The following is a 19,566-nucleotide window of genomic DNA, read 5'->3' on the forward strand; positions in this document are numbered from 1 at the left end:
TGAAGTTGGGCTTTTAAAGCTGTTAACATAGAGTTGTAACATAGAGTTATAAACTGAACCCTTTTACTCATTTTTAAATGTGATAAATCTATTCCACTACTCTGATTTTGCAATAATGCCATACAAACTTTTCTATGTAATCTATATATTTTTTATTTTAATTGTTGTTCAAGTACAATTTTCTGCCTTTTACCCCATCCCAACCCACCCCCACTCACCCCCATATATTTTTACCTTATAAACTCTTAAATAACACCCTTTTTATAGGATCTCCACACGTTAAATATGTTAATTATAGGTATGCACTTTTTTCATTTCCATACTGCAAGCCTTATCTTTTCCATACATTAAAATAACATGAGATTTAGTAAAGTAACTTACACATGTATTTCAAAGATTATATCTAACTCCATATTGTGCGATGTTTTCCTTAAAAGAATTTTGTTTCCTAAAATATTTTTTCTTGATTTTTAAAAGCCTCTCAAGATCTAAATATTGAGATAGAATTCATATGTATATAACATAAATAAAACCAACAAATATAAATAATTTCAATCCATAGCAAAACTGTGTTGTAAAAATAACTTTCTCCTAACTGGTAACTAACTTTATAATAAGAAATAGTCTTTAGACATACAGTTATCTAGAAATCTTTCCTATTTGCCTATACAATATGCATATGTATAGCCAAAATGTTGTTTGCTGATATCTTTATCTTACTGGTGTGTTAGCAGTCAATATACCTGCCTTACATGAACCATGTACATGTGATTATAACTATTTATAGTAATCATTACACTTCCATGTAGAAAAAAGATGATAAACTGTTAAATATAGCTCCCGACTTGACTTTTCAAATCCCTACCTGAAGAACAGTGCTGCAATGCCACAGAGAAGCCAGATTCTGTCATCTGTGTCTTCCATGACACAGTGCCTTTGCGGGTCAGGGCAGCCTGGGAGTCCCTTGGAACCTATCTAGACAAAGAATAAGGAAAAGAAAAGAAAAAGAGGCTCATTCCACAAAGTAATTTCATATTAGCACATAGGAATTTAATAAAATCGTTGTATTTTGTGTTAAAATAACAATGGTGACAGTAGAGTAGAGTTGAGCATCAAATATTTTAATTATATAACACTGTTTTTCAGAATACTTACCACTCCAGTAATCTTCCAGCTTCTACTTTACAGCTTTCAGTTTACGACATAGTCTCATATACACTTCTCAATCAACAGCTAATAATCTTCAGTTGACAGAGCCACTTGGAATATTTTGAAGAGCCAGTCAGTGTAAAGATCTCCTCTCCCAAGGTATTTTTGTTTGACAAGCTTATTCTGGCTTTTTTGTCCATCCAGATACACTTGGAGAAAGCTCCTGCTAAATTTTTAATATCTCACAGTGGGGAGAGAGAGAAGTCAGCTGTATGAAACTATAAAAGGAGTGACAAAACTGACATTTTTATAGAACCAAGGCAGCCAAATATAGAAAGAATGGGAGATCCTTCTATTTCACAAAATCATTTCACAGAGCTAATCAGAGGTGCAATGTTGCCAATTTGTAAGCTGAGATTACCAGAATAGACAGACTGAATTCATGATACCTCTGCCAAGGTAAATGGAAAACCCTACCTAGTTGGATCATATTCCATTAGTGGAAATGAGAGGGATTATGTTTTGTTTGTTACTCATAAATCATTATGTGGCTCCATGCCAAACATTTTCAAATTAGGCATCTACTTTTTGGATGACTATGAAGAAGAATTTTTGTGTGCCTAATAAACAAGGGTTTTGTCTTTTGCTCAGCGTTTGACACAATCCCTCTCTTTGCGGGTTTATTTCTGTAATTTATATGAATACTTTTACTTATTTAGCTAATAAATTATGTCTTCATGACTGGATATATTTTCTATTCAAGGTAATTCAAGATGACCTGTGTAGTAGTGATTTTAGAATATTTTCTCACTTTTAAAACATTAGTACCTAACACTCACCTAGAGTAACAGTAAGATATTTATTTTACTTCAGTCATGGTGTCTTTGCTATTTTGAAAGATTAAATGTGATTTTACTCCAGCTGGTAAGTGTGGGTAGCACAGTGTGAAGGAATTGATAGTGGGACACGGGACAGAATCTTCGTTTGAAATGAAAAGACAGATTTCCTGACCAGTGCTGTTTGTTACAGAGAAGTGAATATTGGCAGTGTGTGTTGAGCCCTAAAGCCAGATTCAGCATTGCCTTAGGGTTCACAAAACAAGGGCTATGTTGTAAGAAAAGTAATTTTGGAAGATCAATAATAAAACAGGATCTATTAAGAGCAGATTGATGTATGAATCCTCTTTTTAATTAATTTTCAGAAAGAGTAGCTGTATAATGTAGAAGACTGAGAAATAAGCAATTCATCTCTAACCTGTTAAACATGTAAATATTCAGGTGTGAAATAATATAGAAAAACATTTAGGAAAATAAGTTCCTATCTTTACTGAGCCAGCCTTCACAATATACGATCTATTTTTTATGTTGTTAGATAGATGAATAGAGATATACAGATAAATCTTTATATGTATACACATAATACATATATACATACACATATTTGTGTATGTGTATATATACAGAAAAGAATTCTTATTTTAGAAACTTCATTGAAATTTGTTGTAAAGATTCTTCCTGTAAAAATTAATCAAAATGATATAATAAAAATATAAGAATAATTCTTCCATTTAATCTCATAGTTTGCCACATTTTTATCATTTTCCTCAATAAAGAAATAAATGTCATATTTATATTTAATCAAATCAACAATAACATTCTGAAATATGCATTGAATCACAGGATCATCATTTAAAATATAACATTAAAAATTTTCTGTTATGAAAGATTACTCCATTTGCACACTGTTACTGTATACCTTGATTTTTAAAATTCATATCATTAAAAACATTCTAAAAATAAAGAGCTGAAAATTTTGAGATGGTGCAAGTTTTGTGTTGCCATCTTCAATTTTAAAAAGATGTTCTAATTTCTAAATCTGTTGATAGAACCAATATGCATGTGTTTTATGATATCTATAAAATAGTAAACTCAGTTCTAAGAAAACAGACAATTTTTAGAGAATTTGGCTATATGATACTTTCTAACAATTGGTCTCCCTATTTCCATGACTCATGGAAAACCTCAGAAATGTATGCAATTTAGAAAAGATTTTAAAATATTTCTTTGATAAACATTCTTATTTGGTTGCTAAATATTCATTTTACCTTTATATTTATTTAGTCATTCACATACAACTTCCATGTATATATGTATAATTTCTTCATATCTCCTTATTACTTATAATTTTCATGCTGAATAGTATTTTTAATATTTAAATTTTTTCAGTTATTGAAATTATTGCATATTCTATGGTCAGTATATATTAAATATGATAGTAATAGTAGGTTCTCACAGTAATCTTGGACCTAAGGAAATAATCCCTAAATCTAACAAAGGTGTAGTGAAGTCTCACATATACAAGTCCAGAAAGTGGCCAGCCATGTAATATGAAAAATAGAGACATTTATTGAAGAAGACACAATATACAAGAAATATTGTACATAAGACAATGACACCTCAGTACCCTTCAAAGTAGGCACCTTGAGACCTCAATAGTTCCCCCAGCATCTTTTCCAATGTTCAAAACACTCTGCAAAATCCTTTGTTGGAATTGCCATCAGCTGCCCTGTCATATTTTCCTAAATTTTATTCAACGGTCTGGTATCTCTTCCCTTTCAAAGGTGATTTTACTTTTGAGAAAAGCCACAAGTCTCAGGGCACCAAATCTGGGCTTTAGGGGATGTTGACTCACCTGAATGATATGATGTTTCACCAAAAAACTCTGTATGAGATGTGATGCATGAGCAGGCATGTTGTCCTGATGAAGCTGCCAATCACCTGTTGTCCATAGTTGTGACCATTTTCATCGTATCGCATCTCTCAGCCGATGAAAAACATTGAAGGTAGTACTCCCTATTAATTGTTTGGCCTGGAGGGGCATACTTGTGATGGACAACACCTTTCCAATAATAAAAAACAAAACAAAACATGTAACATGGTCTTGATTTTGCCATGACTTTGATGAGCCTTCTTTAGACCTGGAGAACCAGGAGACTTCCACTGGGATGACTGGGTCTTTTTTCCAGATCATACAAGTAGCTATAGACCCACAATTCATCTCTGGTTATGACCTTCTCGAGGAAATCTGGTTCACTGGTAGTGATTTGAATCAAGTCATTAGCAACTGCAGCACAATGTTCCTTTGCTCTGAGAGCAGAAGCCACAGAACAAATTTTGCCACAAAATGTTTCATGCCAAGTTCCTAGGTCAAGATCTCAGACACAATAGTTTTTGGAATCCCCAGATCAGCTTCTAGTTCTCACACTGTCAGTCACTGATCTTTGTTGATTGTGGCCCATACACATTGAACATTCTCAGGTGTTCTGCTTGTTGCAGGCCTTCAAGAAAGTGGATTACTTTCAACAGATTCTTGACCATCTTTGAAGCATTTGTGCCACACATTATTTGTTCTGCATTCACTGCATTGTCCCTGAAAAACTTCTGAATCATCCGAATAGTTTCCACAGAGGAATGTTCAAGCTTAATGGAAAATCTGATGCAGATTTATTGCTCTACTTGCTCAGTTATTTTTTAGAGCATTCATATTATCCTTGAATGAGTTCTTTTTTTATTATGCTATTATAGTTGTCCTGATTTTTACCCCCTCTACCCAGCACCCTCTACTCCCTCAGGCAATCCCCCCACAATAGTTCATGTTCATGGGTCATGCATGTAAGTTCTTTGGCTACTCCATTTCCTATTTTACATCCCCATGGCAATCCTGTTTGTAATTCTTAATCCCCTACCTCTTCACCCATTTCCCCTACATCCCCCTTCCATCTGGTAACCATCAAAAAGCCCTCCACATACATTGATTCTGTCTGTTCTTCTTATTTGCTTAGTTTTTTAGATTCAATTGTTGATAGATATGTTTTTTTGGGGGGGATTGCCATTTTAGTGTTCATAGTCTTGATCTTTTTCTTAAGTAAATCCCTTTAACATTTCATATAATAATGGTTTGGTGATGATGAACTCCTTTAGTTTTTTTCCTGTGCGGGAAGTTCTTTATCTGCCCTTCCATTCTAAATGATAGCTTTGCTGGGTAGAGCAATATTGGCTGCAGATCCCTGCTTTATATGACTTTGAATATTTCTTGCCAACCCCTTCTAGCCTGCAGTTTCTTTTGAGAAATCAGCTGACTGTCTTAGGGGAGTTCCTGGGTAGGTAACTAACTGCTTTTCTCCTGCTGCTTTTAAGATTCTATCTTTATCTTTAACCTTTGGCCTTTCAATTATGATGTGTCTTGGAGAGGGCCTTTTTGCATTCATCTTGTTTGGGACTCTCTGCTTCCTACACTTGCATGTCTATTTCCTTCACCAAATTAGGGAAGTTTTCTTTCATTATTTTTTCAAGTAGATTTCCAATTCCTTGCTCTTTCTCTTCTACTTCTGGCACCCCTATGATATGAATGTTGGACCTCTTGAAGTTGTTCCAGAGGCTGCTTATACTATCCTCGTTTTGTTTTTAAATTCTTTTTTGTTTTTGTTGTTCTGATTGGTTGTTTTTTGCTTTCCAAATCATTGATTTGATTCTCAGCCTCATCCATTCTACTGTTGTTTCCCTGAAAATTATTCTTTATTTCAATTACCGTATCCTCTGTTTCTGAATTGATTGTTTTTTATGCTGTGAGGTCCTCATTAAGTTCCTTGAGCATCCTTATAACCAGTGTTTCAAACTCAGCATCTGACATATTGCTTATCTCCATTTTGTTTAGCTCTTTTTCTGGAGTTTTGATTTCTTCTTTCCTCTGGGCCATATTTCTTTGTCTGCTCATTTTGGCAGTCTCCACGTGTTTATTTCTATGTCTTATATAGAGCTGCTTTGACTTCGTGTCTTATTAATGTGGCCTAATGTAGTAAGTATTCTGTAGGGTTCAGTGGCATAGCCTGCCCATCACCCAAACTGCGTACTCGTGGTGTGCCTTCTGTATGGGCTGAGTATACTCTCATCTTGTAGTTGAGACTTGGTTACTGTTGGCAGATCAATGGGAGGGATTTACCCAGGCTAGTTGGCTGCAGGGACTGGCATTGGCCACTGACCACCAACCTCCATCCTCCGTGGAGTATCAGCTGTGCAGGGGGAGCATGGTGGTGCCCCACTGTGATCTATAGCTGTCCACTGGGTGCACTGGTCCTGGAGTTTCCTGGGTGGTACAGGCCAAGGTTAGCCTCCACCTGTGTTTTGTTTTTCCATGGCTGTTAATAGCTAGTGTGTATCAAGCTTGTTTAAAAAAATTGTAAAATAGTAAATGTTTTATGACTACAATAGTGAGCCTTCTAAATAGAAAAAGAAAATCTTCAAAACTGAAAATTCTAGAAGGAAAATGATTCCCTGGTCATAAACATTGTGCTAAAATAGAGGGAAACAGTGAGAGGCAGTCCGCTAAACAGAAATTCAATCTTTAGTCATGAAATATGTACTAAACTTGTTCACCCTCCAACACACACACAGGCACCTCCCAGCCCCATGGTAGAAACCTCAGAGTCCACTGGCAGCTCCTTCCCAAGAACTCCTTGGAGAGAGCTGAGGATCCTTCTCTTGATTAGATACAAATCTATCCAGGAAGGAAGAGTAAAGATCTTTTTTCTCCTATTTTTATTGCTACCTTACAGAGCAACAATTTTCAACCTTTTTCATTTCATGGCACATATATATTAATTGCTACAATTCTGCAGCACACCAAAATTATAATTTTTGCCTATCTGAATGAATTTCAGTTCATTCACACCAGATGGCTATTGTTATGTTGGCTGATGTCATTTTTTATTTTGACAATCTAAGGGAAAAGAGGCCAGTGCCCCTGACTAAATAGTCAGGCATTACATGTTTTAAAACTTTTTGTGGCACACCAGTTGAGAATCACTGTTATACAACATTCTTGGTTCCAGTTCTGCAGTTCAACTACTTACTTTGCCATTGTATTACTTGGGTAAGTCTTTCTAGGGCCTGTTTACATTGGGTTTACCAGATCAGCTGCCATTACCAAATTTAATCACATGAGATATGATTAAATCTGAAAATGGAATGTATACAGTTACTCTTTGCATGTTTTCATGTGTTAAAGATCTGAATAAATATCAGCATGTACAGTATTTCAAGTTCCCAGATATGAATGGAAACAGTTGGAATATTAAATCTATACATTCCAGATGTTTAGAGACATCTAGATATATTGCTGAAGTATTTTGTTTTCATTCATATGTTTGGGTTATGATTATTTCTTCAAAAGATAGGCATTTATGATACTATATAAATATGGGTTATAGAATTATATATATTCAACTTTTATTAACCAATTTGTTTCTGGTCATCTTAGGAAATAGTGTGACAATAGATACATATTTCATTTGTGTTTTCCTGTGATATATTGTGAGCCCTTAAAAGGTACTGTGAACTTATTCACAAAATGTTGTAGTGTTAATGAGTAAATAAATTATATATGGAGATAAAATGTTTAGCAAATGGCAATAAGGATTCTGATTTATAACATTTTTATTAAAGGCAAAAATATGCATTCTAGATTTTGAAGTACATCATTCAAACAAATTAATCACAGCAAAATTTTCTTGGCTACTTTCTTCAGTAAATAGAGTCAAGATGTGAGTAAATGTTTTTTCTATTTAGTTACAGAGTAGTTTGATCATCCAGGCAATGCAAATACTAAATACTTTGTCAATCGAGGGATTAAAAGTGAGACTTCTTTATAATAAGCAGACGTTCTGAAAAGTAAGGTCTATAACTGAACACTATAAATATTCACTACTAAGACAACAGGCTATTATATACTTGTGTTACTTTTTAATAAGATTTTGATAAAAAGTATTATCTGAATGCAGAGATACAAAGAACCTATGTGGTTTTGTTTATATTGGTTTGACTTTTTAAATAATAGTATTTTTTATTACTCAGATTCTGGGGATAAGAGATTTCTTTTTTATCTGGGTTGGTAATTTTACTATATAACAAAACACATTTTATATGGACCTAAACTTGAACAAAATAAATAAATAAACAAGTAAAGTTCACTTATCCAACATTTTTCAGAGAAATTGAGGTCTAGAAGAAGATAAAATTAGCTTTAAGCTCAAATAAAATAATAAAAGTTCACAAATTTATATATCATGCTTCAAGATGGACAGATTTGTTTTAATTGTATGCAATTTAGTATGTGATGAGCAAATATCCTAGAACCTAGTAACAACAAGAGCATGAGATTTCCAGAAGAAAGACATTATTTGGTATGTTGGCTGTGTGACAGCATAGCAGTTGGGGCATTAAGCCGAGGGTTGGAGTTGTATAGCATCTAATGGACCACTGGGGGAATCTCTTAGTAATGGCTTAGCAATGACACCAACTAAAGAGCAAACACTTCAAGGATATTCTGTGAAATATGAGGTTAATCCTTATGTTGAATGCTTCATATTCAGCCAATGTACTGATGTTTACATAGCTCTCTCTTCTTGACTGTGAACGCCTTCAGAGCAGGGACTCTGTCTTATTTATTTGTACATTCTCACCTATCTCTCGTCTATCAAAGTACCTGTTACCAGACCATCAGTAACATTAAGATATTAAGTATATGAATGAATGAACATATGGGGACTTCAAGTCACCAAGGACATGTGAGATTAATTTTACTTATTTTATAAATGCACATTATTATAGGAAACATGCTTCTAAATTTTTATAAAACCAAATAACGTATTTTGAAATGAGGTATTAGGCATTTTAATGACTACGCTTTTGCTATCTTAAAAACAAAACAAAAACTATTTTTTCAATCTAACCAATTAAACTGGATTATAAAGTGATACAAAATTAAATTATTTTTTATTTATAAAACTGTGTTATTATTACTGTGGCAATATTGACTTACAATCAATAAGCAATCTGTGATTGCTTTTATAGATTTATTTATAATACATGTTCATAGAAAAACATGCACTTTTCCTCAAAATCTTCCTTTCCTTATTTCACTTTAGCCCAATATTTTGTAATATATTTGAAAATAATATAGATACACTGGCTTTTGAATTTCTGTACTTTTCCTTCACATTTTTATAAGATTGTTCAATATGTATTTGTTGCTTTCTTGCTGTTCCATTACTAATTTTGTGGAGTTCCAGTATCAAATATATAATCTGACTCCTAAAGAACATAGTACATAAAGGTATTAGCATTACTATATAATCATCAAATGTGTTCATATATACACACACACATACACACACATATACACACAGATTTTTAGTATGAATTTGTCCATATAGATGTACATACGTATAGCTACTATTGGAAACTATGAAGTCTTTTATCAGCCTATTTTAAAAATTGAAATGGTAAAATTCTACATGGTAACATAGAAAACAACACAAAATAGCCTATACTATTTCTAAAATCAATACCATATTCTTGCCTTTTTTCATATAAAATTGCACAGAACAACTTTTATACTGGTATTATAGAATTACTGAACCCCTTTTCCTAGAAAAAGGAAATAAGAGTAGATTTTGAGAAATCTTTTCCTCCCATTTTCTGCCAAGATGATTTTGACTGAATATCTCAGCTCTTGGTGACAATAATCATAATGTGTTTCTTCCATCTGGACCTGTCCATGGAGAAAATGTCCCTAGGGAGAATCTTGAAAGGCTCATTATTCCAATATTACAAATATGAAAATTGAGGCTGAGAGAAGTATAATTTTCTCAAATTCACGCAAAAACTCAGAAGTGAAGCCAGGAGTGGAACCCAACTCATGTGGAAAAGATCTAATGCAACAGGCAATGTCAGGCTTGCAAAGGTAATTAAAGTGAGTAGTATAATTACATAAATTACAGTACAGGAAAATAGTGTCATATTTACAAACCTAATTATATCGAGTAGGAGAATTACCTGAATGATAGTAATCATATGGATATGTTCACATATTTTATATGCTGTATTTTTTTGTCTGGAATGTTTAAAAAGTGGGAGTTTGAAGGATAACAGGAACAAAAATAATTAAAAATAAAAAAATACCATAAAAGAACAAACTGGAGCCAAACAAACCCCAAGTTTAAGTTTGGGCTCCACACATACCCATCTGTGTAATCTTAGGCAAGTCACTTAACCTTTAAGTCTCAACTTCATCTATAAAATAGAAATAATGCTTAAAATATCTGGAAAAATTGTATTACAAATAATATATGAACAGCACCTATTAGTATGGTTGCATAGCCCTAAGTAGGTACATTTGGTAATTAAGTACTAATAATACATGCATATCCATCAGCTAGTTTTTAATCAATCTTCTTTTAATATATTTTGAGTTATTAATCAGTTTCTTTCTCACATTGTCTTATTATTTGATTGTCAAATGGGTTAATATATGAATGGGTAATATATGATACAAGATTTCAGTTATGGCCTAATAGACCACTGAAAATCCAGAGTGAGAAATGTGTCCCTTTAAATATTTTTTGGTTCAGATATCTGAGGAAACTGTACCTATGTTGATGAAGAATTATGATTTGAAGAATAGTAAAATAAAAGCATCTTTGGAAATTTATATTTATTTTTACTTCCCCTTTAACATTGTGCATTTGCAGAAATGGAGATTGTTTCTGAAATGAAAATGGAGAATGTTCAAAATATTCCTGGAGTAGAATAAAACAGAACTTTCTATTCCAGATATAAAGACTTACTACGAAATTAGAATAATTAGCACTGTGGCTTTGTCACAAGGAGAGGAAAATCGAATGCATCAATAAAGCTGTAGTTACATGGAAGCTTCCCTTATGACAGAGTAAAAACAGTAATCACTGGAAAAAGGGTGGACTATTTAATAAATGGTCCTGGGACAAGTTGTTATCTATATGGAATAAAGTAAATTTAGATCTTTTCTTTGCAATATATATGAAAATCAGTACTTCATGGATTATACATTTCAGTTTGAAATGCAAATCTTAAAACTCTTAGAAGAAGACCTAGAAGAATTGCTTAATGACCTCAGCAGAAAGGAGGTTTTTCATGAAGATATAAAACTGATAGGCATAACACAAAAATTAAAAATTTGAGTATATGAAATTTTAGAATTTCTGATCATCATAGGACACTCTAAGAAATGAAAAAGACACACGATAAGTTGAGAAAATGTAATAGCAGCCATATAACCACAAAGCATTAAATTAGCATTCAGAACATATTTTAAAAATCTATAAAGAACAAAATAAAATTTAAAAGAATTAACATAAACCATACATGTGGAGGTATTTCAGAAAAGAGGAAATGTAAATGGGCCATAAATATTTTAAAGACATTTTTCTTCATTAGTAATTGGGAAATGCAAAATAAGAACATGTTTATGTAACATTTATAGTTATCACATTAGAAAAAATAATAACTCCAAATGTTGGCAAATGCAGCATCAATAAAAAAACTAGTAGACATTTGTCTATGGGGGTTGAATTGCTGCAACCTTGGAAAAAGGTTTTCTGCATTATCATGTTAAATTGAACATTCATACTACTGTGACCAACTAATGGAACTCCTGGATATACACTTACAGGCATTCTATCATATGTCTATCAGAACACAAATGCAAGAGTATTACAGCAGCATCATTTATAAGAAAAAGGTAATTCAAGTATCCATGGAGAGGAGAATAAAACTGTTGTATATTTACACATTGGATAGTATAAATCATTTAAAAAATAAATTAATGCAGTCCCTTGAATCAAATAGGGATAGGGCAAGAAGCCTTAGTTAAGAGCATTCTGTTTTGATAAGCCTAAAAAAACAATCAAAATTAAACAGTACTTTTTTTAGAATCACATGTTCTGAAAGCTGTTTGTTTGCTTTAAATAGACTTGGGGATGACAAACACAAAATTCAGGCTTGTGGTAACTTTGAGTTGGGTAGACAGAGAAATGCAATGTGAAAGGACACTTAGCCTAACAAAAATATATAATGATAAGAAATGCAATGTGAAAATAAAACAGTTCCTCCCAAAGAAGACAGTGAGCCCTGGCTGGGGGGCCCAGTTGGTTGGAGCATCATTGTCCCATACACCAAAATGTTGCAGGTTAAATTCCAAGTCTGAGTACATACTTGGATTGCGGGTTCAATCCATGGTCAGGGTGCATGCAGGAGGCAACTGATCAGTGTTTCTCTCTCTCTCTCTCAAATCAATAAATTTATCTTCAAATGAGGATTTAAAAGAATGATGGTGAAATGATGCCAATATTTTTCTTATTTTTCTGGTTCTGATCATGAATGTGCACCTAATACATGTTTAAAATATTATATATATATATACAATGTTTTAGACAAATTCAATTAATATTTTAGAAGGAAAACTTACCTCTACAAAGTTGGTGTCAATTATATAATGTACAATCTCAGTGTTAGCATTTAACAAATATCAGTGGAAATTTTTTATTTTGACCTTATTTTTAGGAAATAATTGGAATCACATATATACAAAGTAAAATAAAAGCACGAAAGGCAGAAAGAAAGTATAGTTCAGAAGAAGGTGGACTTCCATGGCTGGTGGGGCTCAGTAGAGTTGAGTGTCGGCCTGGGACCCAAAGGCTCACAGGTTGGATTCAGGGCACCTGCCCAGATCAGGGCACCTGCCCGGGTTTCAAGGCCAGGTCCCCAGTAGGGGGCGCGAGAGAGGCAGTCGCACATTGATGTTTCACTCCCTCTCTCTTTCCACCTCCCTTTCTCTCTGTCTAAAAATAAATAAAATCTTAAAAAAAGAAGACGACGACGACGATGGACTGACTCTGAGGTGGCATGCTCAAATAAAGCTTTGCGAATGCAGCAGTGGACTGCAGTGAACAGAAGGAAGAAGGAACTTTCAGACACAGCTGCAGCAGTAGCTCCCTGTGCATGTTTTGAATTGGTTCCGGAATGGTCCGCTAGATGCCATTGTCATGTCAAATAACTTGGGGGACGGGGAACATGTTTCACCAAGCTAGTTACTAAAATGCTGTAACTATGGATGGTACCAGGTGGGTACTGGAATTGTGATCACTTCATAAGCCATACGCATGTAGTCACTATGTTGTACACCTGAAACTAATGTATCTATAATTGAAAAATAAATGTAAAAAATGCTAGCTCTAATTCATAGAAACTGTTTGTAAGGTCAAATACCTGTGAGCCACCTAAAATGTTAGTTCTTTCTCATCTATTTTTATATGGTGTGTCATGTAGTCGAAATATAGTATTTCGTATGCACCATCTGAAAGTTTCAAAATTATTCTCATGAATGTGGAACCTGATTAAATTCAATGTTGGTTTGTTTTTTATATTCATTCCTTCCTAGTGTCTTTGTATAAGCCTTTGAGGAGCTATTTTTTCATGGACAACAGAAAAGGAGGAAAAACGCCTATTAAATTTTCTTTCTTTTGCTTGTTTGTTCCTTTTCTTCTTTAAAGGTGAAGGTCTGGTTCCAGAACAGGAGAATGAAGTGGAAGAGAGTAAAAGGGGGCCAGCAAGGAGCTGCAGCTCGAGAAAAGGAACTGGTGAATGTGAAAAAAGGAACACTGCTCCCTTCTGAGCTCTCGGGAATTGGCGCAGCCACCCTCCAGCAAACAGGGGACTCTCTAGCGAATGAAGACAGCCATGACAGTGACCACAGCTCAGAGCATGCACACTTATGATACACACAGAGGGGACCGGCTCCATTCTCAGGAAAGAAATGTTGTGATGGCAAGCCTTACTCAAACATCGTTTACACAGTGAGCTATGACAGCGATTTTTAATATTATTAAATTTGGGCATCTTGAGTCTGTTTCTCATGATTTATCAAGGGTGTTACACTAAGTGCCACTTATTAAAGATGCTTCCACCGTGAAGATGGAGAAGGTGAACTTGCTTTGAATATTCCAGATGTGTTTGCTTTTGCTTGCACTGAAAATTCAATTGCTATCAAGAGCAAACTGTGAGACGTTTTTATTCAACGTGCCTCCAGAATGAAGATGCAGAAGATGAACTTGCTTTGAACATTCCAGATGTACGAGCTGATGTGTATGGCAGTGGGCAGGTATTTGCTTTTGCTTGCACTGACAATTAAATTGCTATCAAGAATAAATCATGAAACATTTTATCCTGAACAACCACAGTGCCTGAAATCACTCTTAAGTGGGAAAAATGTATTTTAACTCTGTATATATTACCCTTAAGTCATTTTCCTGTCTTCACTGTTTAGCAATACATTCATATTAGCTGATGAAATAGGCACTCACGATGACAAGCAGAAACAGCTTCTTGTCTTTTTATACGTTTTGTCATCCCAGAAACAATCAGCACATGCTTACTTGTGTTCAAGTAGAGAAAATACATTAGAGTCTGATAGGACATATTCTTGTACCACAGACAAAACAAATCTTATGTTGCATTTTCTATCAACTGCTGCTAATACATTATTATAAGAGTTACCTAGCTCCTCAATTCTTCCTATCTTATAGCTTGAAAAAAAATAGGATCATAGGCAAATCAGTTACCTTGCAGAAAGAGCTTTGTATGACAGACATTGTCTGATTTTATTACTATAAAATGTTAGCTGTTGTGAATATCACTTAATTTACAAGAAAAACATTCTCCCCTGATTGGTGATGATGTTAGACAAGTTGCAAAACATACTGATTCCTCAAGTTGGTAGACAATGAAATTCTGAATGTCTTCAAATAAAATTCAGTAAAAACATTATTTTTCATATATGATGTATTCATGCAGAACAACAATCTTTGTATTTTGTTCAAAAATGTTTAATAAATGATCCTTTGTAAATAATTTTGGCCTCCCTACTGTGATTTCCTAAAGCTTTACAGGTTTTAATAAACATACTTAAGAAAGTGCCAAGTTCATCTGCACCAAATGATCATAAGTTAATGAATCATGCACATTTTTAGTTCTAAAATTTTTGGTTATAAATAAATCAATCCTGGGGTAATCAAAGATCATATAGGTATATATTAAACCATTTCCCCAGTTTGAAGCATATGCCAAATGGATTTCTTTGTGTGTTTTATTATATCAAAGATAAAACTGGGAGAAAACATAATGTTAATTCACTACAGTGAGATAAATAAAAGTCACACATTTTAAAATGTATGTTAAATATATGTGAATTAATTGAATAACTAAGTCAAAATATCCAAGGTTGCTGATGTGAAAACAAGCTAAATAACCTAATGAGGATTCTCAGTACTGATGGATGTTGCCAGTAAAAACTGGCCAAGATGATGTTAACATATTATATATCACGCATGACTGCACACACACTGGATACCTTAGTCCTACTTACAGCTTTACAACATTGTTTTTCATTTGTTCCCTGTTTTAACCAGAAATGTATTGAAATATACAGCAGCTTTCCCTTTCCTCTAAATAATTAGAAATGGAAATAGAGAAAAATGGTTGGTAAACATTTCCAAAAACCTCATTATTCAATTTCATTTGCTTTAGAATATGATACTGATGAAAATAGATTCAGTTGATTTTTATTTACTTAGTCTAGCATGATATATATAGATTGTATTCAAGAAATCAAATAAATAATTAGTTGTATCACATTTCCCCTTTGTGTAATAAATTTTATCATAGCAATTAGCAATATTTCTAAATTAACTTTGGAGGAAAGACTCTTCAGATTAACATCTTCCAGGCATAAAACAGACATTCTTCTATCGATCACTTGAATGAATACAAAGTATATTTGTACTGATGACATCTACTTGGGTGGACTGACTTTCTTACTGTAGTATTTAAATTCAAAACATCTTGACAAATTGGAGAAGTGGGAAAATATAAATTGAACTGAGTTCAATAAGGACAAAGTGGAGGGTAATTCATTTTGGCAGGAAAATAATTTCCAGAAATAAGAGGAAAGGACCTCTTAGGAGCAACTAAAGAGAGAGCCAAGAATTGTGGCCAAATAGAAAGATATATAAGAATTACAATGTGTGATAAATGAAGTAGGAAAAAGTGGTTCTCAATAGATTGGACATTGAAGAAATGGGAGGCATTTGTATTCTGGACCATGCCTTTATCGGAGAAACGTGAGCTATTTTAAAATGATGTAAAGAAATCTAATTCCAGAGAACATGAAGAATCACCTGGTAGGATAGGTCACTTGCTGTCCAAAAGGGGACATCATTTTATTCATGATAGATTAAAATTATCCACCAGGTAAGATGCTGGGACACATGGGCACAATGATGACAAGTTTACAAGCAAACAAGCAGATTAGATTAATCTTAATTAGAACAACTTGCTGTCATGTTGGGGGATTTTAGTGTTTGTTCTCTATCTTAAATGTGGTGCATAGGTTAGTTAGATACCTCAGCATCCTTCTGGAATTACAGTCCTGCAAAGAAATTGAAGATATTCTCATGTACTATCAGGCTTAATTTACTCCAGAAATGACAGAATCTAAGGAACTCTGTTTTTATCCTACACAGGGATCCTGGCTTGTTATGGTATCTTTTTATATATTGCCCTTTTCATATATCAATAATTCTGTCTCAGACCTTGTAGCTCTGTGGAAATTTATATAGCATGAAAGTACCTTCCTCTGAAAATAGTATGGAATCTTGGTTAGAGTCATTTTTCCAGCAGGATTTAGAGGGATGGACACCACAAAGTTTTTCCAAAAGCTGGTCCACATATTTTTAACTCATTATTAACATGACCCCAATTACCTCTCACTTCCCATACTTACCTAGGCTTGTCAGCCTGATTTTCCCTTCACAGACCTAAGACCTGAGTTTGCCATTTTGTTTTTTTTTAAACAAACTGAATGCACCTAAAATAATCCCAACCACACTTTTAATACACTTGCAAATGACATCATATAAAATAATGTGGGAAATGTGGGAATGACGTGTGAAATTCAATAAGGACTTTCCTTTGGAGAATAGAGGGGTTCAAGTGCAGATAGAAAAACAAAGTAAATTATAAAAATATATATTGTATGTTTTTAATGCTACTGGTTTTCAAGAACGTTTTTAAAAATCACTGGCATATCTATATTGGCAAATGCTAATGTCTCTCTCCTCAGGGAAGTTTAGAGGAAACTGTAGAGCTAAAATAAAATCAGTTTCCATAAGATGGCAGAGTATCCTAAGTTAGTGATGATGAGAAAGGTTTACTCTATAATGTTTTCTCCTTAATTTCTAAATATACTTAGTCTGGCGAGTCTGATTAGTACACAGATTTAAAGAGTAAGTCACTTATACTATGACCTATTTTCTAATAAAATGGTGTGAAAATATTTGAGGTAAGTGGTATTTAGTTAGGATGAGATATTTAAACTATCACATACAAATACTCAGCGGGTATAGTTTTTTGAACCATTTGAGAGATAATTATGTTTTTATCAGGTCTTTTATTGTATTCTTTCAGTAATAAGCAATCTATAAATAAAAATAAATTCAGAGCTAGTGAGGATTTAGCCTTTAGTTTGATATTCTAAACATTCTAATTCTTATGAGCACTGGTAATCTGTAGGATTGCACTACAAATACTGTTAGAAAACATTTGTTTGGTATGTTTTTACATTGTTTGCTTAAGGCTGAGCAGAACATTGAAGAAGAGACCCTCTTAGGGCTACCTCAACATTTCTGTATTCAGTTCTTATAAAATAATGCTACAAGTAGTGGACACAAGAACATAAATGGCTCCAGAATGAAAGTTTGCCACACCAAACTCCGAAACTATATAATATGCACCTCAGCATTTAAATATGGCTTTTCTTGATCTAAGTTAATCTCTATTATCATATAGTTTTATAATACTCTGATTTTGACATTTAAAATGGTTAAATATCTTGAGAAGACATTTAAGAGGGTAAACATGTTCTTCTATATCTTATTTCTCTTCATAATTGTAACTTTTATTCAAATTCAGCTTCAGACCACAATCACAAAAAAAATTGTAGAAAAATTTTGGTTGCATCACAACCTATTCAGCCAGCTCAGTAAACCTCTATTAAAATATTGTCTACTTTTGTTAAGCATGGTTTTTCAGAAACAATTTCCAAAAGAGAACGAGTTTACAAATATAAATCACTGTCACATCTGCTTCATGGAAGGGGTGATGCGATGATTTGAGTTATAGTAATATCAAGTTTAGGTTGTATGTGATAGTTCTGTCCTTAGTATATGAAATTCACTGATGTAAACATGTATTTTCTTTAAGTGAAAGAGAAATCACAAAGTTTAGGAACAATTATATTATCCTACAATTATTTAAACATATATTGTGATTTGCCATATGTGTAAATTATACTGATGGTTGAAAACATGATATATTGTGCAATTTTTTATGTTTAATACAAATATACCATTTGAAAATATATCATTATCTCCCCAGTTTGGTGAAATGTTAAACACATACTGTCTATTTAAAGCTGATTTACTAATCCTAAGTAAATCATTTGCTTTGCTTTTCCTTTTTAAGATCAGAGCTCAATTTTCTTTGGATTTGTCAACATTGGAATGCAGTAATATTTCGATGATCTCACATCTATATGATGTAAGAGAATGTTTTGATATTTTAAAAACATGAAAAACTGGACCAAATTATAAAATTGAAAGAAATACTTCTTAACCCAAGTACCCATCAATAGTCACCTGGATAAAGAAGATGTAACACATTTATGCAATGCAATATTATTCAGCCATTAAAAGGAACAAAATTTCACCTTTTGCAACAACATGGATTGGCTTAGAGGGTATTATGCTAAGTAAAATAAGTCAGATAGAAAAAGACAACATGATTTCACTTACATGTGGAATCTAAAGAATAAAATAAATGAACAAAACAGACTCATAGATACTGAGAACAAACTAAGGTGGGAAGAGGATTGGGAGACTGGGTTACAAAGGTGAAGAAATTAAGCAGTGCAAATTAGTAGTTACAAAATAGTCACAGGGATGTGAAGTACATCATAGGATCCACCATATGGGGGTAAAATCCACCATATAGTCAATAATATTGTGATGGTAATGTGCGGTGCCAGGTAGGTAAATAGAATTATCAGGGTGATCAGTTAATAAATTACATAATTGTCTGACCACAATGATGTATACCTGAAACCAATATAAAGTAATATTAAATGTCAATAAATATAAAAATAAAATAAGCATAAATATTAAAAATAAAATATACTTACATATTCTCTAGAAAGGGACAAATTGGCTCATGATATTACACATTTTATAAAAGTGACATCAACTTAATTTTTTTAGAAGAATTCACCATCTCTGAGTTCATTCCCCTTCATTCAGGTCTTCCATCCCCTCATCCCTCCACCTGGAATTCTCTTCCACCGTTACATCTTCTAATTATTATTCCTCTCCTTCAGGTCTCCACTTCTGCACACAGACAATCCATGAGCTTCTTAAGTAAAATGGCACCACCTCTC

At 33.4% G+C, this 19,566-nt stretch overlaps 1 protein-coding gene across 1 annotated transcript in view; it reads left to right on the top strand.

The window, feature by feature from the left end:
• Positions 1–14,930, top strand: part of MEOX2 (mesenchyme homeobox 2) — a 66,068-nt gene extending 51,138 nt beyond the window's left edge. Inside the window, exon 3 of the mRNA XM_045828069.1 lies at positions 13,574–14,930. Coding sequence (XP_045684025.1) covers positions 13,574–13,798 — 225 coding nt within the window. The 3' untranslated portion in view covers positions 13,799–14,930. The remainder of the gene's footprint in view (positions 1–13,573) is intronic.
• The last annotated feature ends 4,636 nt before the right edge of the window (positions 14,931–19,566 follow it).

This window comes from Phyllostomus hastatus, unplaced genomic scaffold (genome assembly GCF_019186645.2).
Source record: "Phyllostomus hastatus isolate PE091 unplaced genomic scaffold, TTU_PhHast_1.1 phas_scaffold_78, whole genome shotgun sequence".
Classification (NCBI taxonomy): Eukaryota; Metazoa; Chordata; class Mammalia; order Chiroptera; family Phyllostomidae; genus Phyllostomus; species Phyllostomus hastatus.